At 42.2% G+C, this 27,636-nt stretch overlaps 1 protein-coding gene across 2 annotated transcripts; it reads left to right on the forward strand.

The window, feature by feature from the left end:
• On the forward strand, positions 1-27,368 carry far1 (fatty acyl CoA reductase 1). Of its 2 annotated transcripts, none has more exons than XM_083973685.1 (13): positions 1-23; positions 10,304-10,419; positions 10,858-10,974; positions 13,157-13,332; positions 14,774-14,953; positions 16,404-16,581; positions 17,349-17,393; positions 17,971-18,098; positions 18,210-18,277; positions 19,563-19,734; positions 23,573-23,702; positions 25,297-25,424; positions 26,374-27,368. In XM_083973685.1, the coding sequence occupies exons 2-13, from the start codon at positions 10,348-10,350 to the stop codon at positions 26,531-26,533; spliced, it is 1,554 nt and encodes a 517-aa protein (XP_083829811.1). In that variant the 5' UTR covers positions 1-23; positions 10,304-10,347; the 3' UTR covers positions 26,534-27,368. The 2 variants fall into 2 exon arrangements, with proteins under 2 accessions (XP_083829811.1, XP_083829810.1); XM_083973684.1 differs by lacking the exon at positions 1-23 and adding an exon at positions 214-363.
• Positions 27,369-27,636: the final 268 nt, after the last annotated feature.

A 27,636-nucleotide genomic window follows, 5' to 3' on the forward strand; every position in this document is an offset into this window, starting at 1 on the left:
CACACATTGGCGTCCAAAAGAATGTGAGTTTTTTTTCCTTCTTTACTTCACTTGAAGACCTGAAGACCCTAAGCCGAGGTGAAACAGCAGGTATGAGGAGTGAGAGAGTGAGACCTCCTCTGTTTCCAGCCGTTTTCTCTCAGGGAGACCGCGCCGCGCGCCGCTCCGTTCGTTGACGTCACGACGGTTCATTTATCCGCCCAGAAGCTGCTGCCTCTCCCTCCGCCACTCGGTCGCTGGTAGCGGTACACGCCGGTCCTCTCCACCACACACACCCGCACTCACTCACTCACTCTCACATAGACACATATCAGACTGTGTGGAGTTGAAGAGAGCCGGGTGGGGAAAACATCGACATTTCCGGTAGGTAAATTAACCGTCTGTCCGTGTATATCTGTCCGTTTATCTGTCCGTGTACGACGTGCCTTGGAGCCGTGGTCGTTGGCTCTAAACCGCCGCTGTGACAAGCTTCGTGAGCGGGCGGGTGACAGCGTGGAGGAAGAGATGCGCCAAAGGAAGGAAGGAAGGGAGGAAGGGAGGGAGGGTTGGTGGGTAAAAGAGGGAGGGGTGGCTGCCGCTGCTGCCGCCGCCGCCGAGCACTGTACAGTACTGTTGGCCGGAGATATGTGCGCAGATTCGGCCATAAAGTTTAGACTTCGTGTGCCCTTTTGCGTTGACTTCCAACCACCGCACAGCCGTTAATGCCACAGCACGTTAACGTCAACCGCTGCCGTTCTGCTGCGTTTAAACAATAATTCCAATTCTCAACGGTCGTCTTTTCTTTTTTTTTCCCTTTTCCCTTTTTTTTCTCTTTCTTTCTAACCGTTGGTTGTAAGTTAGCTTAAAACCCAGGAAGGTTTAAACCTAAACCACCGCTCCGGCAGCAGCACTTTCTCTCCTTTTTTTTTTTTTTTGTTGTTGAACCAACCAAGTCGACGGTTTTAACAATGGTGCCTCACTTTAAAAAAAAAAAAAAATCCACTTCCAGGTACGGCGGCAGTAATCATCAGTAATCACATTAAACGCAGCCCCAAACAGTTGGAAGACGGTGTTAGTTTTTTTAAACGAAGCCACAGCTGTGCAAATAAATGTACGGTCGGTCGGTGAGTGAGTGGTGACTAGTGGTGATAGTTTTAATAATGTGATGCGGCTGTGTGTAATGAAAATCACGAGATCCCGTTGCCTTCATTTTTTTTTCTCTTTTGGGGGAGTCTGAGTTCAGCCCATGTTGCCTCCTTCTTCTGGTGCTAAGTTATAGCAACACAACCCGCTTTGGCTCATATGCCTCCCTCATATGCATCTGATTATCACTGTTGCATGATGATGATGCATGATATGTGCTTTTGCAGTCAGTGATGATGTTGTGCTGGCAAGTTTGACATGATAATATGGAAATAGTGCCCTCATCAGGTTCATATATTTCTGACACATAGGCTAGTCCATATGACAATCAAGAATATTAAAAGATAGACAAAGAATGGGAGGAAGTACATTGTACAGTTACTTAACCCTGAGTTGCCATTAAAAATACATTTCATATGTAATATACTGAGTTAATGGTGAAATGTGGATCATTCATTTACGTTCACAAAGCTATTTCTTGTCTATCATTAACTTAGAGTTGACTTCTGTTGGCAGTCCTGTCTCTAAGAGCTGTTTAAGTTGAGCTGAAATGCTTCACAAACTATGGAGATTTTTGCATGAAGAAGGCCAACGCTTGATGCAACGTTTCATGATCAATGAGGAACCTTCAGCCATGGCAAACATAGTGCTGTGCGATATGGACAAAATTTTATGTCCCGATATAGATACTTTTATATCTCGATATAGTATTCTTTCTTAAAATTACATATGTACAGGGTTTTTCCTGCATAGAGAATTTGGTGACACACAGAAACGGCCCTTTTCCACTACACAGTTACAGCTCTCCTCGGCTCGACTCTACACGACTCGGTTTAGGTGCTTTTCTATTACAGCTGAGTTCTTCATAGTTCCTCCTCAGTGTGGACCGGGTCGTCATATCACGGCGGCTACGGCTGCTTCGATCCTCTCGTCAGCTCCAAACTCACTCGTCTGCACCTCGATCACGGACCACAAACGTGTCCTGTGACCCGTAGTAACCCAGTAGCCTACCCACACGTTAAAATGACGATATAATCACTTGATATGTGATTTAGATTACATTGCGATCAACAGTGCGGCCTTAATATCCATTAGCGGGATTGATTTGAAACTTTGAATGTTCTTTTTCACCCAAGACCTGTTGTGATGTATGTGGATGACAGTGAAACATCATCTGTATGACATAGATGTTAGAAATCAGACATACTCTGGCTTATTCACCGATGGCACAAATATGTGAACTGATAACATTACAGATCTGGAGCTGATTGATTCAGGTGGAAAAACAAGGCATGAACATGATTATAAAGTCAATGTGAGGCATCAGCTTTCAGTCGCTGTGTCTCAAACTTCCTCTGTTAGACAGGAAAGGAATTACCCAAAACTTAAATGTCATCCATCCAAACATGAATTTGCTAAGACGTTTATCTGTGTAAATGGCGTTCATACCAAACAAACACACACACACAGGGATCTCTCTCTACCTCGTAGGTGACATCCACATGAGTTGAGGCTGTGTCTGGATAGCAGTAGCAGCAGTCAGACAGGCCCACTTTCCAAAGTGACCAGCTCTCGTAGTCTCATGACATTCCTCATGTCCTGTTTAACTAATGTGGGTGATTTGAATTTGACCTGCCGCGTGCAAAGATGGTGCATTTTCCGAGCACGGGTTGGTATTTCTTACAGAATTAAGCAGATTGTTGTGGATGGATCCGCTTGATCTCGGTGTTTGCGGGAACACAGCCACCAGCATGACCTGCCACTGTCGCCAGTGTGACGGGTAAATCTTTGTTGGATCGCTGTTGACGAAGGAAAACCCTACTAGAGGAGAAAGGCATTAAACTCTTTAAAGATTTTCCCGGCTTTGCCTGGCACACACATTTTCACATTAGCCAGACATGTATTGCTCCTCTGAGGCTGTTTGTTGTCGAACCTTAAAGTTTCATCTTCCTGTAAACTGTTTACCCTCTGCCCCAGGTGCATTACAATGTGTTTGATCAATTATTCAGAGTGAATATGTGGCATCAGGGATCAACTTGCTGCCAGTCTGTCTGACTGTAAGCTACAGTAGCTCTTTCACAAACACTTGATCAAAGGCCACAGCAGGTCCTGGCAGGGCTCAAGTCTAAAATTATAGAGCTTTCTGTTTGTTAACTGACAAGAAGAGTTCAGTGTTTCAGTCTCGGCTGATCAGCTTTGAAGGACAATCATATAGGAGGCTGTAGCCTACTGCAGAGGAAGAGCTGCTCTTACCTGGCACTGTCACAATACTACATTTTCTTCCTGTTTTAGGGCTGTCAATCTTCCCCCCAAATCAGATTAAAATTTCGAATGCTTTTGTTAAATATTCAAATTATATTCAAATTTGTAATGTTTTTTTTTTATTTTTTACTCATTATATACACCTATACCAGCTTATTATTACGTCCGGTGCCCACTTTTACCAACTCAATATAAAACTTCAAGAAGGGAAAAAGAAATATTATAGACCCTTTCAGAGAGTATAAACAAAGACAGGTGTGGCTCATTAGAAAACGCGCTGGTACACTAAATGGAATGGAGCCTTAATTAGTATCCTTGGTAACACCTGTATTTGTTTATACTCTCTGAAACGGTCTATAAGAAGTGATGCAACGGGTCACAGTTGATCCCTGATCGGCACGCAAGTGCTTCACGGATCGATCAATATTTAAAAAAAAAAAAAAAAAAAGGTGTGCGTCTAGTGTGGGAATATGTAGGCGCACCGCCCCAGCCGAATAAACGGGAAATTAAAAAAAAACTCTGCTTGTATATTGATACTGCAGCTCTACGTCGCAGCTCTAATTGTACATCAGTTTCCACCTTCGAATGTTTTCATTTTTTAAAATAATTTGAATTCTGTTCGAATAGCAAAGGTAATTCTGACAGCCCTACTCTGTTATGATGTCAACACAAAAATGCAGTGATGTAAACAGGAAATAATCTTCTTGGTGTATAAAGATTAGTTTCAGGAACATCTTCAGGACAAGATGCAGAGATTTTTCATGGCCTCTTGTTTTCTCTCAAACATGGACTCACTTGGTTTGTAGACGAGGCAGCAGAGGGAAACATGAACCTGGGTTCAGTCCTGCCAGTGAATGCAGCATCAACCCACTGGCCTGCAGTAACTCTTGATCCAAGCCAAAGATGTTGTCACCTCTCAGCTGCACACAGTCCAGAGCTTCAGCCTCACTGTCGCTCTCAACTGGTTTCTAGCTTATTGTGAAGATTTTTTGATGTTACATATGGAGCATAAAACACGCAGCAGATCTGTGAGGAACCTCAGTATAAAACACCACAAAGTTTTTTTTGTTCAAGTCAAAAAATGTGCACATTGTCAAGGTCTGGCACCGACAATGTGTCAATGCCAGGTGGTGAAGGACAGTACACACCCTGATTGTTCACTTTCTCTGGCTCCCATGATTGAGTCCTGGCACAAGATCAGGCCTAACAACATCACAGTGTTGTATTGACCAAGTATGAACACAGGTACCATTTTAGGCACCTGGGAACGTCCATCAGAGTTCACCTCCTCCTAGACTGCAGCGGTTAATGCAAGTTACTACAATATTACTCTTGTACAAAATCCTTCCCATGCACAGAGCTCACTAATTACCCACTAATTTAAAATAACACTACAGACAACGACCACGCCTGAGCCTGTGGCCACAGCCGCAGTAATACACTTTAGTTTAAGAACCCATTACCTTTTGCTATATGTACTATGTCTGACCTCCACAGCTCTCTGGCCTTTCTTTAAATCCTTCAGTAGATATTTGGAAATGCTGCTGGACCTGTTAGAGTTTGGAAAGTCCGGGGGTTGTGTTTTCGACAGGATGGGTGGAAATGGACACCTTTGGAAACGATGATGTGGACGCTGTCGCCTACAATGGCGTGTTATCAGCTCTGACTGCCAGGATGGATGCATCATGAATTACAAGCCTTTCTTTGCTAGCAGCTCTTACAACGTGCATTTTAACATCCCACAACTGGCTTTGCTGTTTCTTATTTGGAGTATTTTCTGCATTCTGTGAAAATCTCTTTCATGACCGAAATATCTCTAAATATCGAATTGAATCGAATTGGGACCGAATGGGAATCAAATTGCCTTAGTAAATCAGTAGCGATACCATCCCTAGTTTTAACATCCCACAAATGGCTTTGCTGTTTCCCATTTGAAGTATTTTCTAACCACAATGGAGCTAAAACAATTGTGTTGATGAGGAAGAGGAAATGTGTATATTGGAGTGTTTTCAAGAAACACAATCCAAGCATTCACTAATGGCTCGTCCTAATGACTGAAGCCAGGAGTAGCTGAGAGTGAATATAGTGGAGGAGTGATGGCGGACTGTAACAGAAAGTCTTACACTCTGTCATCGTGAACGACCCACATACAACGTAAGAGTTTGTAAAGAAATGTGAGAAACGCCTGTGATTTTTCTCATATCAGCCGAACCACAGCATCGTCACCAGGAGGTGTGTTGCTGATGGCAGTGTGTCAAAGGGACAGTTTTCTACTCCATCTTTTTCATATGAAGGAACTTGAGGTGCTAACAGAGTCGACAGCCTGCTGTGGCTGAAGGAGGCGGTCAGCAGCAGACGTGAGTTTTTAGGTCAATGACAGAGAGACTCTATAGCCATGGATGCAAACAGCGCGCCGAAAAGCGAAACTCGCTTTTTTCATGACCAATTAGGTGACTTGTGTGAATCGTTCAGATCCGAAGAGTTTTTGTTTTTGGGAGGGGGGGGGGGTCTCAGCGTCTCAGCTGGGGTCAGTAAAATGATGTTTTTCTAACAGGCTGACAGTGACAATCACGTGAAACTGAGGCGAACTCATTCATGGATGACTCTGATTACACTGATAACAGCCTCCAATGTAGACGCGCGACATGCGCGCTCATTAAAGCGGCGCGTATCCGCGTGCAGTCGGTGCGACGGCGACGCCGTTTTCCCCCCGTGCATGTGGAGCTGTGCGCCGCGGACATGCACAGGTCCCTACGTTGCTGTGTCAGGCAGGTGTTTCCCACGGAGCTCTGCCCCGTTTCAGAGGTGAAGGAAGCCCTAAGTGGAAAGACGTCGCCTCCGCGATGTAGAATGTGTTCAATTAAAGTGAAACTAACACATTATATAGGCCTGTATGTCCATTACACACTGAATGACACATCCCATGTCTTTATTTATTCAGTTTATTTTAATAGTAATAATTATGACTAACATTCAGTGAAGACCTAAAAATCAGTATCTCCAAAATGGAAATATTGCAAAGGTTTTTTTTTTTTTTAAGCATTTTTAATATAGAAATGTTGACCTTCTGAAAACTATGTCTATCTATATGCACTCAATACTTGGTTGGGGTTGAACTACTGGAAATTGCCTTTCCGTGATATTGTAATGTACTTATTTGTTAATGGTGAGCACCCCCCCCCCCTGGGAAATTCCTCTCTTTTTTGGTCCTGACCCGTTTGCATCCCTGTATAGCTGATTTGGGCCTTGAAACTTAAGCTCTCGGTTTTCTGTCTTAAAATGTCTTAAACACCTGTGATCGAAGTCGGTTGCAGGGATTTCCTCTTCTGGGACAATTGATCTGAAATTGAAACCTTGTGATTAAGTAGCTGCAACTTGCTTTTTCTTTGTAATGACTGTTTGGAAAATCCGCAACGTTCATATTGTCCCACAGATTCTCTGTCAAAGTGCAAAATAAAAACCTACTTAAAAATTAAAAGGCTGCATAAATAATTGCAGCATGGCCAAATGCAAGATCCACATTGCAGGAGGTGCAGTGTGTGTGTGTGTGTGTGTGTGTGTTTTTTCTTTGAGGTAAAGTGTGTCACAACATTGTTGTGCATTGTTGGCAGCACCTTAAGTGTTGCGTTGCCACAGAGACGCCCTGACCAACAAATCATACAATCAAGGGAAGGCGCTTTAGGGAAGTGCTTGTTTGGTACCAGAGCAATTTTATAGCTTTTTAAGTTGAATCAAAGGAGGCTCAGTCACCAGGACCTTTGTCAGGTTGTATCCTAGAGACCGAAACGTTGTTCTTCTTTCATTAAACTATATGCGAGTTCAGACAGTGTGTCCTTTGATTCAGTTTTATGACCACGCTGGTCTTCTTAGACACACCTGTCTGCCTCTGGAGGTGTGCATGAGCTTTTAGTGGTTTATAGCTTTTTAAGTTCAAATGAAAATGCTGCATAATCACAATATGTCTATATATAGCCTATATGTCTTTTTTTTTTGCATACAGTGTAGCCAAATGCAAAAGTTCTCTATCTTTCATTTGGGTGTTGGCAAATCACCCCGTTTTTCTTTAACTGAAGCAATAAGCGGTCGGTGTTGGGCCACTGTCTGCTTGGTTGGCAAATGCTGAAGTCAGGCAGCGCAGTGAAGAGTAAAGATGCTTAGTTTACAGGCATTTATACATGTGACGTCTGTGTTTGAATGCAGGACTTTATCATCTCCGAGACAGTTGGCTGGTGTTTGCCTGGAGACATTCGTGTAGTTTACACTGTGGTCGTCGTCATGTTGCCATAAAGTTTCCCCCTGTGCCTCCTTACCATCTCCCCCTTCTCCTGTGTCAGTGCTGCAGTCAGACTCACAGAGCTGCCTGCAGACAGAGAGTGCAGCAGCTTGGGCCGTAGTCGGCGCTGAGCCTCTCGGAGGCGTGCGAGCTGGAGCTGGAGCTGCAGCCGAAGCTGGAGCCGGAGCCAGAGCCGGCCACTTGGCACAGATGCGATGCAGCAAATGGTGCATCTGCAGCATTTGGCCAGAGAGCGTGAGCAGAGCCGGCGCTACAGCAGAGGGGCTGAGGAGCTGCTCCTCCTCGCTTCGTTCCTCAGGGGCCACAGAGCCCACGCAGGCATACAGTAGTGATGCTGTTGTCATAGTAGCACAAAATTGTCTTTTACTGTCATTTCTTATAATTTTGTGTTTGCATGTGTGATGGCAGAATTCATTCATTCACACACAAAAGTTTTAAAGGGGAATTATGCAGGATTTGTAGCTTAACTATGCTACATTTTTACCCTAATTAATGGAGGCTCTCTGCTAACCCGTAATCTCTTGTTTATTACAGATTAAATTACATAAAAATACTTGTAACTTCGTATATGATATATAACGTTATGTATCGCTCTATTGATTGATTTCTCACCGGCTTCGTTGTAAACAAATGCACATGGCCGAGAGGAGGGTTACCAAAACAGAGGACAAGCTACCGGATTTGCATAGGTCCTCTTTTTTTTTTTTAATTTTCTGTCTGAAACTGTTCTGTCTGACTGGTGCGGTAATGTGCAGTAGTAACAGGGCTGGCGGTCAACACCTACTACAGACCAACAGGTTGTTTGGCCCCAAGTGATAACTGAGAAATGTCGTCACGTCTGTCGTCTGTCGTCTTTCTTTTTCTTTTAATTTTCTTGAAACTGTTTTTTAAGATCACAGGACTGAATGTGAACTTAGCCCCTGCCTGTCCTGTCCTGCAGTTTGGGCAGACACACTGCTCACACTGTGTGGTGCTGCTGTGTGTGTGTGTGTGTGTGTGTGTACTCCCTGGTCTGGGCTCTATGCAAAGCTGAATAACTGGTTTGGCTGTAATTACACGAGGGGTGAAGCCACCGGAGCTGAAGCGGGTATAACCAGTGAAGCACACTTTGATATTGGATGGAGGGATACTCCATTTTTATTCCAAATTCATTATAAATGCCACATACGATTTTTATTTTAGCATTATCTACCTTTTTTTTCTTTTTTTTATAAAACAAAAACAAAATCCTGTTTACAGTGTAACCTATATAATCCCAGGTAAACTTGGTCTGTGCAGACTCGGTCTCTTTAAAATCCTGTTTTCTCACCTTTAACAACTACAGTCACTCTGTCAGACACAGTCAGATACGACTCGAGCACCGTGCACGACAAAATGATCAGTGATCCCGAAGAACATGACGACACTGCTGCTGCTCCTGTTGCTGATGATATTTCTGCACCTGCACACAGACAATAGATAGTTCTGTTTTATCTCAAACCTATGAAAAGCGTCGCTGTGCAATCAATGTTGTCACTTGGTAGATAAAAGAGCTGGGAATAGATAATTGCATAATATTTTATTATAAATGCTGTGGTAGGTTTCTATCAACTCATACTACTGCAGTTTGTTTTATATAATTGAATTTTTTTTGCATGATGTGCCACAATACTTCAGTTTACTTTCTATTCAGCAGAGTTTAGTTGTGGTATTACTCTGAATGGCAGATTGGTTCTTTATATTTGAAGTAACAGTTATTCAAACATTGCGGAGTCACACAAGCCATTGTAAGAAAACTGCTTGAGTTAATTATTAGTGGAGTTATCGACTGAATGGCCAGTTATCAGCTAGATAGTGTGAGTCTACCTAAAAACCAACATAATTGGAGCGATAAGGTGCAAGTTTATGCCTTAGATGATAATACAACTCAATGTGAAGCGCTTTGAGCCTTTTCTGATTTTTTTTCATTTAAACATCATTTAAACCTTTAGATTATTTTCAAGCAAAAATGCAATGTATGCTTTTGTTCTGGCTTCTCGTATAAAACACTGAATAATGTGTTCTGGGCTGTAGCTGCCTCTCAAAAGGAAAACTAGCTTTTTAAAAAGACACTGCTTTTATTGATGGGGAAATTATAATGGGCATTTTTGATAATATGTTTGTTTTTCTGCATTTCACACCTGCAAACTGGTCACCTTTTGGCTACAGTCACCTTTTTTTTTTAATGTCAACCAGGGTAGTTGAAGTGAATGAAGAGAGTTTTAGTTTTGTATGTTGTCACCTTTTTCACAAACAAGAGAAAATAAGTTGCAGATTAATGGATGATGTAAATAAGCATGAGTTGCATCTCAACTCTTGTATGATAAGTGTTTATCTTGTATGAATACGCTGTATTTGTTTCTTACATTTCTGAACTGAGTGCTGCTGCTGAACATAAATAGCCTTGTTTCAAGTTTGTCAACTTGGAGCAGTTCCTCAAGTGCACACTGCTGCACAGGACGTTACATCTTTCAACACTCTGACTTCCTTAAAGTGACCCTTTTTTTTAAATTTCACGTCATTTCAGCCTCATGATTTCAGTCTCAACGTTTTTAACTGTAACTAATCATCTGTTTTTTCTTGTTTTGTTTTTTTCCCCCTGTGTAGGTGGAGTGGTGTAGAGGTGGTCACTGAACAGGACTGCAGACATCATGGTGAACATCCCAGAATATTATGCAGGGAAAAATGTGCTGATCACGGGAGCGACGGGCTTCATGGGCAAGGTACAGTAAAACAGTGAGGGCTGACCAGTCGACCAATAGGACGTAGCTGGGAACCTTCTTTAACAGGGTGTCGCAGTCTGTAGTAGTACACACACAGGAAGCACTGCACACACAGGTTCCCCTCACACCACGCGGTGAATCAGGAAGAATGAAGAGTTCCTACTGTTCACAGCAAATGTGTTCATAACAATAATAACTTTACTTATAGCACCTTTAAAAACAGACAAGTGCTTCATAAAACAATACAGAAGGAGGAGACAAGTCACAAATGCCATAAAACCATAAGAGATGGACCACTTCTGCAGTGGACGTAAAGTAGGTTACACTAAGAGGTGTTGTGCATATAGATGGCCCAAAAGGGTGATTAATTTTTGTGTGTGTGTGTAATTGTCTTCTCTGCCTGGTAAAAAGTCACATCTTATTTTATCATTGTTAAAGGTGCTGCTGGAGAAGCTGCTGAGGTCATGCCCTGGAGTCAAACTTGTGTACTTGCTGGTCAGGTCGAAGGCCGGTCAGAGCCCCCAGGCCCGCCTCGCTGACATTATCAACTGCAAGGTGAGGACTCACAGTGGGTGAAATCGATCTGATGGTTTTTCTTTTTTTTGCAGGGGTGAGGTGGAAAAGGAGAAGTAGCTCAGCAGCCACTAACACCAGCTGTGTGTAGGTTTAGCATGTTAATTTAAACGTATTATTATGGGAGTCGCACTGTGAGGGGTTAAAAAAACAAAACAAAAACGTGCAGCACATTGCAACCGGTTGCAGCTTTAATGTTGTGATGTACCTCAAAGCTCCATCTCCCCTGGGCAGAACATGCTGTTGGAGACCCAGAGGAAATATTTCAGAGATATTTTTATCTCGTGCACATTTCCTGTGACAGACTGATCCCCTCTCTCGTTTACAGCCCCCGACCGTCGACTAAAAGGTTTCAGGAGCTGCTGTGGAAACGGATCCACTAATGTCAGGAGTTAAAAACGAGGAACTTAAAGTCTTGTTGTTGGTGCATCAGAGGAGACGTGAAGAAATGCAGCTTTCACACATGAGAGAGCGATAATGTCTTCCTGTCGGTGCTTGTTTACTGATGTTTGAGTTTGATTCAATGGTGAATGAGTGAAAAAGAGGAATGGCGAGTTGGAAGAGGAGGAGGCTGAAATCTCCAGAGCGTTTCTGTTGACTGTGGACAGTCTGACTAACAACAACAATGAAACAGTCGGCAATTGGTTTTGTTTCTGGCTGCTTCCTCTTTCTGCTTTATTCCTGTTACAGTAGCAAGGAGTTTTCCATCCAGCCCTTTATGGCCATTTTCTTTTCTTTTTTTTAAAACAATATATTTATTAACATTTTCTTACATACACTTGCATTTATCTACATATATCAAATATGTAGACCTGGGCCTCATTAATAAAGGCACCTGCTGTGGTACAAGTGTTGTAAACAGAACAAAACCAAATTACAAACGTCTACTCAGCCATAAAACACTTTGTGCATGATTCAATGACCTAATATAATTGCGGGTATTAGAACTCATTATTACTGTTATAAGGTTTTTACGTAACTGACTACTTATTCCTCTTCATGTCAATTGCTAGATCAATACCATTAACAAACACATTAAACAGTTCCCATATCTTTTCAAACATCTCTCTTCAAAGGAAATGTTGTCAACGTTGCCTCACCCAATACATACTGTAACACTTAACCTGCTGGTCTTTTATCACCATTTTTAATTTGTTGAAACACGACAAAGGTCAAATAGCCTTTTGTAAAAGCGTTTTTCTTTGTTGAAAGCGCAGTGGATGTTATATAAAGTGTGTGACTTGAACGTTCACTGAAGAGATGTGAAATGTGCAATGAGTTAATGGTTCCTGAAATGAATATATGAAACAAACAAATGACTCAGTGCCGTCATGTTTTCTACAGTTTGAAGTTTAATTAATTCATCTTTGTAGCGGACGCTTGGAGAATCAGCAGCTGTTGATCATTTTCGTTGTGTTTGTCCTAGTTTCGTTGTAAAGCACTTTTAGCTTCATTCTCTATAAGTAATAATAATGATTGTAGCGACTTTCACCTACTGTAAAGAGCCGCTAAGAAGGAGCCCAGATGTCAGACGCGCCAACAAAAACTCACGGAGTGGGTTTATTAACAAAACAAAAAAAGGATTAACTCATAAAAAAGTGTACAAACTTAAACCAAAGTAATCACAGTGACAACACCAAAACAATCCTTAACCTTAACTAACAGAAAAGCACATTCCTCTCCTCCGCTCCTACAGTGATAATTAGTCTGGATTAACCTGCTCCTAACATTCATATGCGCACACTCTAATAAAATGGTGTTTTTGTTACAGTTGGCTTGAGTCAACAGTCGACTCCTTGCCACACAGCCGTGCTGACTTAACGCTCGAACAAGAACCAACCTGTGTTGAGCTGGTGCAACAGGCTGCTGAGTGTAACCGACTGTGGGCTGATGGCGCTTAAATCAATAGCTTCTAGATAATGGGAGGCATCAGAAGAAGCCACCCATGGGAAGAAGAAGGGAGAGAGCTGGGTTCTGTTCAAGGAGAACAGATGGAGAACAAAGTATTGTGCTGTCAGCCAAACACTGTTTTCAGAAAGCTCTCCCAAAGATCTGTATGCTGGATCAAAGTCGAATGATTTCTACCTGTTCTCAGCTTGTTTTCTGCTTTTCATACCAGACATAATTAACTCCTTTTTTGTTCTGTTTTTTTCCTCCCAATCAGTTGTTTGAAAAACTGCAAGAAGAGCAGCCAGACTTTGCAGGGAAGATCATCGCCGTCAAGAGTGACCTCACGCTGCCGGAGCTGGATCTGAGTAAAGAGGATCAGAGCATCCTGGCTGAAAACGTCAACGTCGTCTTCCACTGCGCCGCCACCATCCGCTTTAATGAGCCGCTCAAGTGAGTTCTTTTATCCCTAATGAATTAATTATTAACGTGAATATGTGCACCGTTCTCCAGCCTACATTTCTCTCTAATGGCTCTTGTTACTGACTGATGATGATGATGATGGTCCGTTGTGTTCAGGTGAAATTAATGACGCCTCAGGCAGGTCAATGTGTAATATTATGGGTATTTACTTGACATGGCAAGTTGGCAGTGAAAGCAGGGCGGTGTTGACAGATTGGGCTGATTGTTGTTTGCAGTACACAGAGACACTTGACACCAGCTTGACACGCCTCCTGCAGCAGCAATATGAGTTTAATCTGCAGGAAACGGCGCAGGGTTTTATACTGAACAAAAAGACTTTCTATCAAACAACATCAATGACTCAGAGAGTACGTCGACATGTGGTCCTGTTTCTCCGCTAACTTCCTGTTTAACATAATCATCATCTCTTGACCTTGAACTAAAATTCTGAGAAATTTGCATGGCCAAAAAAGTTCTTCTCCCAGCAGGCTAAGTTTGTACATGACGAAAGAAAAACATCAAATTCCCATATCGGAGAAGCCAGGGAATGTTTTACTTGATGAGATGTCAGCTGATAATCGGTTTTGATTAAAGATAAACACAGAAAGATTTGGGCTTTTTCTGTCCACCTAATTCATTTATCATTTCTGCAAACTTGTATTTTATGCTCTATTTTAGTCTTTTTTTTTCTTCTATACTTGCTTTTATTCTTTTTCTCTTGCTTTGTATGTTTAATGTTTACAATTTGTACTATTTGGGGTTTTATTTAGATTTTTTTCCATTCCCAATTCTTACTGTAAAATGTTTTGTTTTTATGAAAAGCAGACTTGTTCTGGAAATCCTGGGAAATCGTTGACCAATTTTCCAGTCATGAAAACACATGGAAAATGAGAAAACAAAGTCAAATGTCCTGGAAAAGTTTGAGTTGTCCTGGAAAATTACCAGAGAGCTCTATTTATTTAACTTTTTCAGACCCCTAAGGATTTATTTTCCAAAGAAGTACCTAGCGAGAGAACTAGCGACTTTGAATTAATTTCCTACAGGATCAGTAAAGTATTTATCCATCAATCTTTGAGTTGATGAGTGTTACCAGTATTATTTATATGATAAATTCATCGTTGTTGCTGCACGTCTTTAAATAAGACTTCTGGGGATGAGAGAGGAATAAACATAGGAACAAACTGGTTAAATGTACAAAATAAGGTGCAACTGTCGAAAACAACACTTCTCCAAAGCATAAATGGGACGGAGATGCATTTATAGTCATGTATGATCGATGTAATAACATGTGATGTCTGTCGGACTGTAGCAGCTGAAAATGTCCTGGAAAATGATTTCAAGAAAAGAGTGTGAACCCTGATTTCATATTTGTTAGGTATCAGATCTCCTCCTTCAGATATATACGTACATATTATTCCCTTTTCCCTTTCAGAGATGCGATGCAGCTGAACGTCCTGGCCACGCAGAAGATGCTGGCCCTGGCCCACAGGATGAAGCACCTGGAGATCTTCCTCCACGTCTCCACAGCCTACGCAAACTGTGACCGAGAGCTCATCGAGGAGGTCGTCTACCCTCCCCCGATAGACTACCGCCGACTCATCGACTCTCTGGAGTAAGCTGATGTGGACCGCTGAGTTTCGACTGCACCATCAACATTACTGTAGTGTAGTGATTGTTTCACTCAGTGTGTGGACAGATTTAGGGACGGACCAGTGGTTAGGATACAGTAGCGTGGGATTACGGAGGTTTTTAAAAGGATTCTGTGTATCCTTGGATTGCTTGATGCATAAAAAGGAAGTGGGAAGGTATTATCAAACCAGCTAAGCCATGGTCGTCCGGTAAATGGCTGCTTAGTAGCACTAATGTTGTAGAGGCTGCCAGTCTCAGCTGTCGGGCTAGATTAGTAAAGCATTAGAAACCGGCAGAGTGAGTGGAGATTAGTGAAGTGATTGAGGGATTGTAATGTATAACTTTGCGTTTGTGTGACAGTAATGCAGTGTTTGGTAGATAATGTACAGATTAAGTGACCTATTTGCTTTAGGTGTAGAGTATCTTCACTAGTCTCTGTGAACACTTCCTCTGTGGACGGGAAGTTGGAGGACAATGGAAAGGGTCGGGCCACTTCCTTGTTGCTGAATCACATTTGGTCAGTAGAGACAGTCGGGAGGAAATGATGTAAATGTAAACATGATGCGTCATCCCCAGTTTGGAGAATACAGTCACATTTCCACTGCTCCATGTCAGGGCTGTAAGAAGTAGAGTGAATTTGAAGTTTAGGCCCCGTTTACACGACAACGCTCGCGGGTGAAAACAACAAAATATTTTTTGGGATGTGCCTTTTGTTACGACGGCGACAGCGTTTTTGGGGCTTTAAGCGCAAAAAAGTGAAACCACCCTTCAGAGCGGAAATCTTAAAGGGATAGTTCAACATTTTGGCAAATTGGCCCATTGCCATAATCCCTATAGTTTTAGGAGTAGGTAGGCCACGAATAAATGAATGTCTGGGAAACACTGGATGTAGTTGTTGTCAAGGTTAATTCAGAGACTGGCTCGTAACGTTCTGTTATTATCTCATAGCGTGGTGAATGTGCAGGTCACAAGCTCTGCTCCACCGTTCTGAAAATAGCTTGCACCGACAATTAAAGGTAACAAACCTACTGCTATGACTATAGGGATTATGGCAATGGGCCAATTTGGCAAAATGTTGAACTATACCTTTAAAAACGCTCCACGTCGTGTTCCCGTCTAAAGGGTAAAAAAAACGCAAAAGTCTGCTCTGATTGGCTCCATCGCTGTATTGCTGCTTTACGTCACAGGCATGTGCCAGTACGCAGGCGTGCAGACTTTGTGGTGTTTCACACTGCCACCTAGCCGCCTGGCGTGCATACGACATCGAATTCCACAGTCTTTTGGATCACCGTATGCACCGAGATCTCCCCCCAAAAACGCTCGTCTAAATGCGGAATAAAAAGTGAGAATGCAACGCCACTTTTGCGTTTTCTGTCCATATCGTTTCCGTGTAAACATTATAGCCTTACTGTGTTTTTGTTCTTCCTCTTCAGCTGGATGGACGATGAGCTGGTATTGGCACTAACTCCGAAGCTGATCGGAAAGCGTCCCAACACCTACACCTTCACCAAGGCCATGGCTGAGTATCTGGTGCAGCAGGAAGCTGGAGACCTCAACGTAGCCATCATCAGACCCTCCATCGTTGGAGCCAGCTGGAAAGAGCCGTTCCCAGTGAGTCACTCGGAGCATTAGTGCTGCACCGAGTTCATGTTATGGTTGTTTTTCTTCTGTTGAATAGAAGCAGTTCACTGTACCCCAGAGTAATTATAGATGCTGTTTAAAACATACCAAGAAAAAGCAAAGCATATTGAAGAAAGCCTGATCACAGCTGCTTTTTCAGAGTTTGTCCTGGTTTCAAAAACATGTGCCAGCCTGCAGAGAGATACCGCAGAACATCTTTAATGCTTTTAAAAGTCAGGATGAAAAAAGTTTTGTGTTTAGAGCTGCTGCCCTTGAATATAAGGAAGGAAGCTGTTACCACAGACTGTGAGATTAGATACTTGGTACAAGAAAATAAAAGATAATCTCAACAGGGAACAAACAAACGGTGATGTTTTGGGGGAGTGTTTAAAACCAGCTGCGCCACTGAAGGTCGCACTGCAGCGCCTCACTGCTGTCGACACTCAGACGCTCTGTGCTGTTGCGTAAATGGTGGTGGGAGTTGGAATGTGAGGAATGTGGAGTAAAGAAGCTCGGAACACCTTTTTACATTTTTAGCAGAGGGATTGTTGGATTTCTGGTTTAGGAACATTTAAAATATGTTGGGCAACACAGACGACTCCTGAAAGTGTGTGTGATGTGATCTTTTATGGTGGCGAGTCGACAATGACAAATGTTTTAAATAAAGTGACTCAATGTTTTTTTGTTTTTTTTTTACACTGACTCAATTAACTCTTTGTGAACTAATCCATGCTGCTTTCCTCTGGCTGCTCTTGCAGGGTTGGATTGATAACTTCAATGGACCAAGTGGAATATTCATTGCAGTAAGTACTGGAAGGTTAAGGTGGTCTAAGTACTTATCCATGTTGTCCTCACTTAACAGCCTACTTTAATACAGAATATGGGGTAAATTGATTGAACATGGATTATTGATTGACATTTTTTACAATCTTCCAAAGTACAAAATGCTCAAACCTGGCCCACTGCTAAATATTCAATCACTTATGAGAAAGAAGGAACCTGAAAATTTAATTTATCCAAAATATTTTCCATTTAATTTTCTGTTGATTTGAAAATTATCCTTTCAAATCTGGGCATCTTATTGGCCCAAATCCTGACACGCATTCCCCACTGCAGCTTGAAACTCTTCTAGACATGAGGACACATTTCCTAGACGCTTAACACAAGCTGTTCATCTTATCTTAATCTCTTCTCTTGGCGTTTGAGTAGTCCTGTGGTTAATTCACCAGTTTCTACAATACTGCAATCAGTAAGAAAACGGTTTAAATGCCAGTTTTATATCTCGTAGGAAGCTGTGATTGCCGTGTGCAGATGTTCCTCCTCTGATCTCTGTGAGGAGCCGTTAGCAGCTGTGTTAACCGACTGTCCCGCCCTCTGTAGGCCGGTAAGGGGATCCTGCGCACGATGAGAGCGTCCAACGACGCCGTGGCCGACCTGGTTCCTGTGGACGTGGTCATCAACGCCACAGTGGCTGCAGCCTGGTACTCTGGATCACAAACAGGCAACAGGTCGGCAGGCCCAATAAATGTCACATTCATTATTGTGATTTTGAACTTGTGTTAATTTTCCTTTGACACTTTGGTGTTTATTTATTTATTTCTTTTATTTTTTTATTTTAGGGCTAAGAACCTCCTGGTGTACAACTGCACGACTGGTGGGATCAACCCGTTTCACTGGGGTGAAGTTGGTATGGCATCTCTGTTCATTTTCCTAAACACAGTCTCTGTAAAAGCTCTTCAGAGTGTAGGATTAGACGGTGTCCAGTGACACAACCCGAGTGTAACCTGATCCGCTGTCTGCCACACCTGTGTGTTCACCTGTTCCTTACGGATCCTGGTTCAGAGCTCCAGTGCTGAGGCATTTTCTTAGTCGCTTTGTGTGTATGTGATTCTTGGACTTAACAATCGCACCTCTTGTCCTTTTTTTTTTTTTTTTGTGATGCTGTTTCTTTACAAAAGACGATTGACACTCAGTCCTACTCAACTTGAAAATGAGCAATGCAGACCTACTGGTTTGTTTTCAAAAATGAAATGAAAACTGCTCTGCTGCTCAGGGCATGACCTGAAATTCTTGTAAACAACCCATGGTTTAAAAAAAAAAATTGAATGAAAGTAGGACATTTGATTTTCACATTCAGAATGAAAACATCCTCCAACTGAAAGTATGGAAAATAATCTGATAATATGACCAATCAGTACTTTTTCAGATTTAACTTCAATCTTGATTTTGAAACTATAATTGACAAAACAATTTCTCCAGAACGCCCGTTTGGGTAGCTCTACTGTAGTCGCTTTTGATCACATCACACAATCCTCGGTAACTTTAGATGGAGGCGACTTTAGCCGCTGCTAGAATAACACACCTGAACCACAGACTGAAACATCAGCAGTTAATTTACATGGCACAAATGAAAGTGGCAGGTTTGGACAAGGAGAAGGAATAAATTGAAGAAAAGATTATATTTCTATTTCTGCTGCGGTTGTGATTGTTTTTAACTGTGCCCAATGAATCATGGATGTTCAATGCCGAATCAGTGGAAAACTCTTTAAAGCATCTCTGACCTCTGCAGCTCTGCACGTCAGTAACAGCAGTTTGAAAATAGAAAGTTTAGACTCTACAATAATCTGCAGGGAAGATTGAGTGGTGTGATTAAAAGCTCCACAACAGCTATTAATGTGCCTTGTTTCTCCAAATAATTACTGCCTCAGTGAAGTTCAAGTGTTGGTTTGACTTGATTATTCAAAATTTTCAACATAAAATTCAACTCTAATAGACATTTAAAGCCAGTTTTGCATTAATTGCATCACATCATCACTAAATGTAAAAAACATCAGCGTAGCCAACAAAGTCAGTTGATTATTTTGTTTGAACATTTTTATTTGCAGCTTTTAATCAGGCATAAAAAAACAAAGAAGTGTATTAAAAAACCTTTCCTGCTCATTGATGACTTGATACAACCTTCTGTTTCTTAGAGTACCATGTAATATCCACATTCAAGAGGAACCCCCTCGAGCAGGCCTTCCGTCGGCCCAATGTTAATCTCACATCCAATCACCTAATCAATCAGTACTGGATCGCCGTGAGCCACAAGGCTCCGGCCTTCCTCTATGATCTGTACCTCAGGCTGATTGGACGAGAGCCCAGGTAACCTCATCGTCGCCGACTCGGACGTGCCATTCAACCTCTGCTGTTTTAACGCCAACCCCCACCCCCACCCCCTCGCTTCCCACGCCTCGCCACACACGCACGCACACACATCTCTGCTGCTTTTTTTACTCCTGTCACTTTCCCAGTTAGCGCACTAGGCTAACGATGTAGCTGTGATGCTGACGAGGACGCTTGTGTTCAGTGATGTTGGGAGCCGAAGGATGTATAACCCGGCCGCTCTCCTGCTCGTGCAGGGGGAGGGGCTACCGACGGGTTCTGCACTCTTTTTTACATCTTTGCTACCTGCAGTGTTTTCAGTTGGGCTCCCAAAAAGTCAGCACTAACGTCGTCTCAGTCCAGCTGATCAGTGGACTGAGGGGGCTTTAGTCTGAGGACGCCTTTGGGAACCCAACACAGATGTTGGCCCTTCTCAAAAAACTAGATAAAGCTCTGCTGAACAGTCTCAGTGAGGAAATTAACGGGATCATTCAGGGTTTTAATGTGAGGTAGTCCTGCATAGACTTTACATTACGTGCAGTAGATTTGAGCTGCGTGCTTCTGTGCACAGGGCCACCAATCCAATGTCTGTTTTAATGTACCAGTATGCCTGATAGATATTGATTAATGAGGAACTATGCAGGATTTTTAGCTTAATTAGGCTGTGCTAGCTTAATTAAACAGCTTTGGAGTAATTGTGATGGTTTAATAAATGACTTGTAACTGGTTCCAGGGAGAATAGAAGCTCTCTGCCTTCCACCTAGCGTCTCTTGGCTGACGCAAGACCAACCTTGTAACATCAGAGCCTCTGCCCCGGTGTCCCAGCTCTTGTCTCTGCGGCACCACGACACAAACAGGCCCCGTAACCAGTAATCTCTTATTTATGACAGATGAGACTACACAAATGCATACCGTTATATAAATGCCATTATATACCGCTCCATTGATTGAAGCGTGAACAGCATTGTTGTCCAAAGGAGTTTTCCACACTTGGAGTTAATAGACTAGAATAGGACTAAATATGTAAATAGGCCTGGACAGTTTGTGTGATGTAAAGAAGAGTGGAATAGTTTTCTCATCTGCACTGTGCAGCACAGTGTAATATTCAGCAGTCTTATTTCAGCTGAGTAAATCAGAAAGAAGTGTGACAGAGTCCAAGTCCATCTGTAGTAGAGCCAAAGGAAAGTGCTGTTTAACGGATATTGGATTGCTTTGGTGGCCATTTCTCACACAGCTTTACTCTGCTGGTGCAGTCGGATCTACTGCAGGAAAAGTACCGACTGTGCGTGACGACCTCACACAACCGAACTATCCCCTTTTTCTTTTTTTTCCTTTTTTTTTAAAAAACAATCCTCAACGACAAGGTTGGCAGATACGCAGGGCCTCCATCTTTGCCCAGTGTCAATGAAAAGGCAGCACATTCTTCTTCACCTCGTCCTCTCTGTGTCCTCCCTGTCCTGTCATCTGTGTATCTCTCTCCTACAGAGTACTGTATAAACATGACCTTCAAGACCAATCCCTTAGAGCAGGCCTTCAGAAGGCCCAATGTCAATCTGCGCTCCAACCCCTTTACTAATCAGTACTGGACCGCTGTCAGCCACACGCTGCCAGCCCTGCTCTATGACGGCTATCTCAGGTTGACAGGCCGCAAGCCCCGGTAAGGTTGACATCCCCCCTCCCCTCGCTCCCCCTTTTTTTGGTTTTTTGTGCATCCTCCCTCCCCCTCACAGTCGGCCCCGACCTCTCCCACTTGTTCCCGCCCCTCCACACCCTCCTCCACTATGTTTTTGTTTATGTTGTTTGTTTCTTACTGGCTGATTGTGTGGGATGGTGGGAACAAAGGAAGGTTATGGGGGGGGCAGAAGAAACTTTAGAGTTTTTCTGTTTGTTCTTGGCATCAATTGGACTTTGTTTACACCGACGAGTGTCATGACAGTTTGGTTTTTTTTAAAAACAAGCAACTTTTATTCAAAGAAGAAGAGTTTCTTTCTTTCTTTCCTTTTTTATTTTAGAACAAGCCATACTGTGTGAACATGACATCCATCATTGTCACCCCCATACTTCTCACCCAATCACGGAAAATCCTGAAACACCATGGGACTTTTTTGATCGGTCTAGACTGGAGCTCATTCGACGGCGGCGGCTTTATGTGCCACTGAAAACAATCTTCCCCCCGTTTGACTGGCATTCACATTGATGCACACATTGATGCACTCCTCTTTTCACTCCTCCTTCCTGCTCTGTTCTCCCAAACCAGAGGTATTTCAGACATTTAAAAAAAATGGCCTTTTATATTATAAGAGAAGCGTTTTGTCGGCCAAAATTGCATGACGTGTTTTAGATGATGTCTGAAATTACTTTGGCTCAGTAGCTAACGCACATCCCCGGGGTGTGATGGTTTGATCCTAATTGGGTATGTCACCAGCTGTAAGTAATTATACCTCCGCCTGCCTCGCTCTGTGTGCTGATCGTCCATGCATGTTTGTCACGTCGTCTGAATCACTCACCTTCACAGGAGGAATCTGAGTCATCTCAATCTGCTTCGATTTGGGTCTAAAACGTTGAAGTGACGGCGTCTCATCCCGTCGTCGTATCGCAGCCTCGTCCTGATGATTTAATCTGTTCATATTCACACAGAGTTTGAAGTAGGGATGTCACGATTATAGATTTTCTTGGTACTATTATCACAATTATAACGCATTGATTCATTTCACAACACTATGAATGTATAAAATCAAATATGGTCAAAATATACTCACATTACTAATTATTTGCACAAAATATTTTAAATATCTATTAATATAGGACCAATTATTAATCCTCAAAGTGTGCTGTCATATACCAGATGTTTATGTATATTTTAATGGTTTCTTTTAAATACAAATGACACACTAACATTTAAATTCTTACCAATTCGGTGTTACATAGGTAAATGGACCAGTATCTGTGCATTTGCCTTTATTTTGGTGCAACATCTGCCTATATGGTTCCGACATAATCTTTTTTGGAAAGTGATGGTATTTAGGAACCTCTATGATGAATTAATTGTGGCGTTTACAGTGATTAATTGTGAAAACAACTTAGTAATCGTGACATCCCTAGTTTGAAGTTTTAATCAGTAACTAAAAGTTTGACGCAGTTTGAAGACTCAGAGACCGACTGGTGATCCTCACTGTTGTCACCCACTTACACCGTAACACTTAAACTAAGACCCACCGAGTCAGAACCGACAGAAAGGAAGTTTATAACAGTAACTGGATTCAGTCGTGTTAACAGGAGGACATTTTTTATTTATTAATTTCTTTTTTCTACTGTGACTGGACGTCAGAGTTCATTCATCTTGTCTCTGGGTTTTAATTATTTTTAGTAAATAATCGCCGAGTCTGACCTGATTTTAGTTTCCTGGGTCCAGTTGTTAGATAATGTTAATGTGTTTGTGTCTGTCTGTCCTCCTGCTTTGTACACAGATTAAATCCAGTTATGAGTCATCACTGTCACGATTTCACATTTCATTTCAACAGCAACCCTTCTGGTTATTTGGCAAATTAGTGAAACAAATCTTTTATATAATCTGTACGTTTCTGAAGGTTCTTGGTGCACACACCACTGTTCGTTTACGTGTTCATATATCCTGCCCCCCCCCCCCACCTCGATCTGTCCTACCTTTTGTTCCTCCTCTTCCTCCTCTGCTTATTTCCCACAATCCTCCTCTCCTCTGTCTGTCAATCATCTTCCCTTTGGACCTAATCATCTCTTTTATCGTTTCAACGTCGATCTGTTCCTCTTCTTCTTCCTCCTCCTCTTCTTCCTCCTGGCCTCCCTCCTCTGATTATCTAAGGATGATGAAGACGATCACTCGCCTCCACAAAGCCATGATGGTCCTGGAGTATTTCACCAGTCACTCCTGGGTGTGGAACAACGACAACATGACCATGCTGATGAACCAGATGACCCCCGAGGATAAGAAGGTAGCTAGAGATCCCGTTATAAATTTACATCACATAATTTAGAGTTAGATCTATTTTGCACAGTTAAAAATACACAAGTAAAAGGAACAATTTGATAATTTACATTGCTGGAAGATGTTACAGTAGATGCCTCCAACTGTAGTTAACATACAGTATAATGTCATACAAATGAACAGAAATATATCAATACAATCAACATATGAATAACAATAAATTAACAAAAATAATTCACGCTTTGTTCCCCCGTCGTCCATGTAAACGCCCACACACAAACGCACGTACGTCACAGACATCCACACTCTGCAGACGGCAGCAATCACATTATCACTCGGGAGCGTTACTGTCTCTGCTAGTGAACTGTGCACAATGGACTGAGTCATTCATTCACTGCTGATGTCAGTTGGTGGTGAAAGACGATGTTGTTCTGTGAGCGTCTGGAAAAATGCGGAAACTTGAGTGGACCGGCGTGAGCGTCCACTTGGACACATTACACTTCTTGTCCTGTAATATTCAACACTTCAACACACCAGCCTGTTGTCTGAGAAAATCATCAGCTCTGTGCAGAGGAAGTCTTTGTTTCCCCTCGTCGTCGTCGTCACACAAACTAAGACATGAGGCACAAACTATTGCTCAGATGTTCAGATAATGAAAGTCCCTGAGCAGTGACTGAAAGGCAACACTGCAGACAATAACCTTCACTTTAGTAATCAATAACTATTTCAACTAGTTACACTCATTTTCTTTCTTTTTTTCAATTCTCTTTTTATTACGATTTTCTATGGTTCACATGTTCATTCACATAACAATTCACCATTCTCATCCATTCATCTGTAAATTACAACTGAATCACACAGCAGTAGATTACATAAATGATACAGAAATGAATGATTGGTCCTCCTAAAATCTACAAAATATAAATTAAAGAACTAAACACCTGTACAAAATGGTTATGGGAAGGGGGGGGCATAACTAAGACATGGCATTAGATAATCGATGGTCGAACCGGTGTGACATACACAATCGTTCTTTCCCATCTTTTCAATTACAGACCGTGTTGTAGTCTGATGGAAAACGTAATTCTTTCCTTCTTAAAAATGTCATAAATGATGTCAGTCCCCTCATCCACCGTAGGTTTTTCTAGTTTTAGTATGTTTGAATCCTTTTCATAAGATTTTACAGGCTGTGTTGAGTATTTGTCAAAGTGCTGATCTCTGGGGATTTTCACAGGACAAAGTTATAATCAGAAGAGTGAGGGCAACTCAAAATAATTACATATATTAATTTCTGGGTCAATCATGAGCTATTTACAAATATGGTCTGATTTATCAAATGTCAACATGCCAACAGGCTAAATTAGGATTGTAAACTGGGTAAATGTTACCTGCATTAGCATTTAGCACTGTTGTAGCTCAGTCCTGCAGCCATGGCTGAGGAATTTGACTTTCAGACCTATATCATTTAAAATTTTCTGATTTAAAATGTTGTATTTGTTTTTTAATTTACTATCATTTCGATAGTGAAGCAGTTGTTCATGTAAAATATTTCCCCCTCTTTACATAACTTGACTGATGTTCTTTAATTCTCTTTCCTGCAGGTGTTTAACTTCGACGTGCGGCAGCTGCACTGGGCCGAGTACATGGAGAGTTACTGCATGGGCACCAAGAAATACGTCCTGAACGAGGAGCTGTCGGGGCTTCCTGCCGCACGCAAACACCTCAACAAGTATGAATCCACTGGAATCAAACATGTAGTCGTTTGCAGCTCAGAGGAGCACGAACACTGTGACAGACATCTGGCTGACTGACAGCTCTTTACATCTAGGTCACTATAGATACAAATCTCTGCATTAGCGCTCACATATCCTCTAGATCTGTCAAGTACTTCACTTCATCCTTCCACTTAGTGCTGACGTCTTCTGCATCTGTCAGCGATGAGTTTTACAGTGGCAGTAATCCTCCGCTGAATAATTTACATCAGCTTTGTTCAAGCCCAAAGTGGATTAATTAAAAATGGCACACAGCAGCAGAGTGATATAAAAAGAGAAGCACTTCACTTGATGTGATTTGTGTTTTTGTACACTTTCGTTTTTTTTCTCTGATGTTCTTTCTCCTTTCTTTTGTTATTTGAATATGTGACAAACAAAACAACCAAAAATAACAATAATAAACAAAAAATTAAATAAAAGTGGTCATCTAACCACAAACAACATATGATGTATTGTACATAACAGTATTTCATATTCGAAAGGAGTTATTTAATCCCACCCTCTAATTACAATACTGCCTTTTCTCTTTTTAGCTTCCTGGTTATATCATTATGTAATAGGTTTTTATTATGCAATAACCAATTATTTTAATTATTTCTAATTTAGGTATAAATTCGTGTACATATTATATTCAACATACACATAAATGCTTATGCCTACATACACTTGTGCCATTAGAGACAAAGACGACACAAACTTACCAAAGTTAGAGATTTAAAAATAAACTATAGGACAAACAAAGAAAACATTAGTTTTTGACTAGTGTTTGTCAGTATTCCTCCTCCCTGTATCTTGTAAAAATCATATCTTGATATCTTTTTTTGAACACGTTTATGCTTGGATATTCCCTGTGCTTCCACCGTCAATCTGGCTTCTTCTCTGTTGAACTTTTGATTTCATTTCCAGGCTGAGGAACATCCGCTACACCTTCAACACCATCCTGGTCGTGCTCATCTGGCGCGTGTTCATCGCCCGCTCCCAGATGGCCCGAAACATCTGGTACTTTGTGGTGAGCCTCTGCTTCAAATTCCTCTCCTACTTCAGAGCTTCCTCCACCATGAGATAATGAGGCGGCGGTGGTGGCGGCGGAGGGGAGGGTACACGGTGGTGTGGCGTGGAGGGGCGGAGGAATGAAGAACACGCTGGCTTCGGATGATAAAGAGCCCTTTTTTTTTTAAAAAAACGGCTCCACACACTGTCTGTCTGTCTGCCGCTGGCCTCCCTCCGCGTCGTTGGTTCGCCCTCACACTCTCGGATTAAAAGGCAGCGTTGTTGAACACCGTGGACACGGAGCTACCGGACGAGCCTCCACATGTTGCACAGCTCAGATCTATCTAACCCCATCGCTCGCTCGCATTTCACGCAGAGGGCATGGATTTTTTACCCCGCAACGCTCAGACTAACAGCACTCGGACTCGTCAAAAAAACAGGACCCACCCACACACACACACACACCTACACACCTACACCTACACACACCGATCCTGTTCATTTCTAAGCCTCTCTCTGGTGCCGGCTTTTACTCCGAAGCACTTCCTGTTGACCCGCTCCGTCTCGTCTCGTCTGTCTCGTCTGCAAAACAAAGCTATGCACTGGATGACGCTCCGCTGCAAAAGTCCTCGGCTGGTTTTGAGTCAGTCCAGGCTCCTGCACCGTCGCTCTTTTCTCTACATGGACTCTTTTTTTTGTTTTGTTTTGTTTTGTTACAAATAACCACTTCATCTGCTGTGTGGGTCACATTTGTCAGCTCTTTTTGTTTTGTTTTGTTTTGTTTTTGTTCGTGTAATTCTGGTCGTTTTTTTTTTTTATGGCAGTAGGTTTCTCTGGAAATTAACAAGCTGTTTTCTAATGAACAAGGTTTTTTTATGTTGTTTCTCTCTGGGGTTTTCATTGGACAGCAGAATTTGCTCAGGCAAAGCTTAAACTGTTTTTAGCTTCTGGGGCATTGTAGCTGGTTTTGGAGGCAGTTGAGGAATGATTCTGGTCCCAACCGGTTTCCCCCGAGACCAAAGCCATTTCCACCGATGACATCTTGCCGTTCAGATAAAGCTAAACCTTGTTGTTGTTGCTGTTGGAGCTCACTCCCTCACACCTCTCTCCAGAGTTGTCATCGGCCTTCGTTGGTCCCACTTGGCAAAGACAGAGCCGGTTCCCTACAGTAAATTCAAC

Source organism: Trachurus trachurus, assembly GCF_905171665.1.
Source record: "Trachurus trachurus genome assembly, chromosome: 6".
NCBI classification, from domain to species: Eukaryota; Metazoa; Chordata; class Actinopteri; order Carangiformes; family Carangidae; genus Trachurus; species Trachurus trachurus.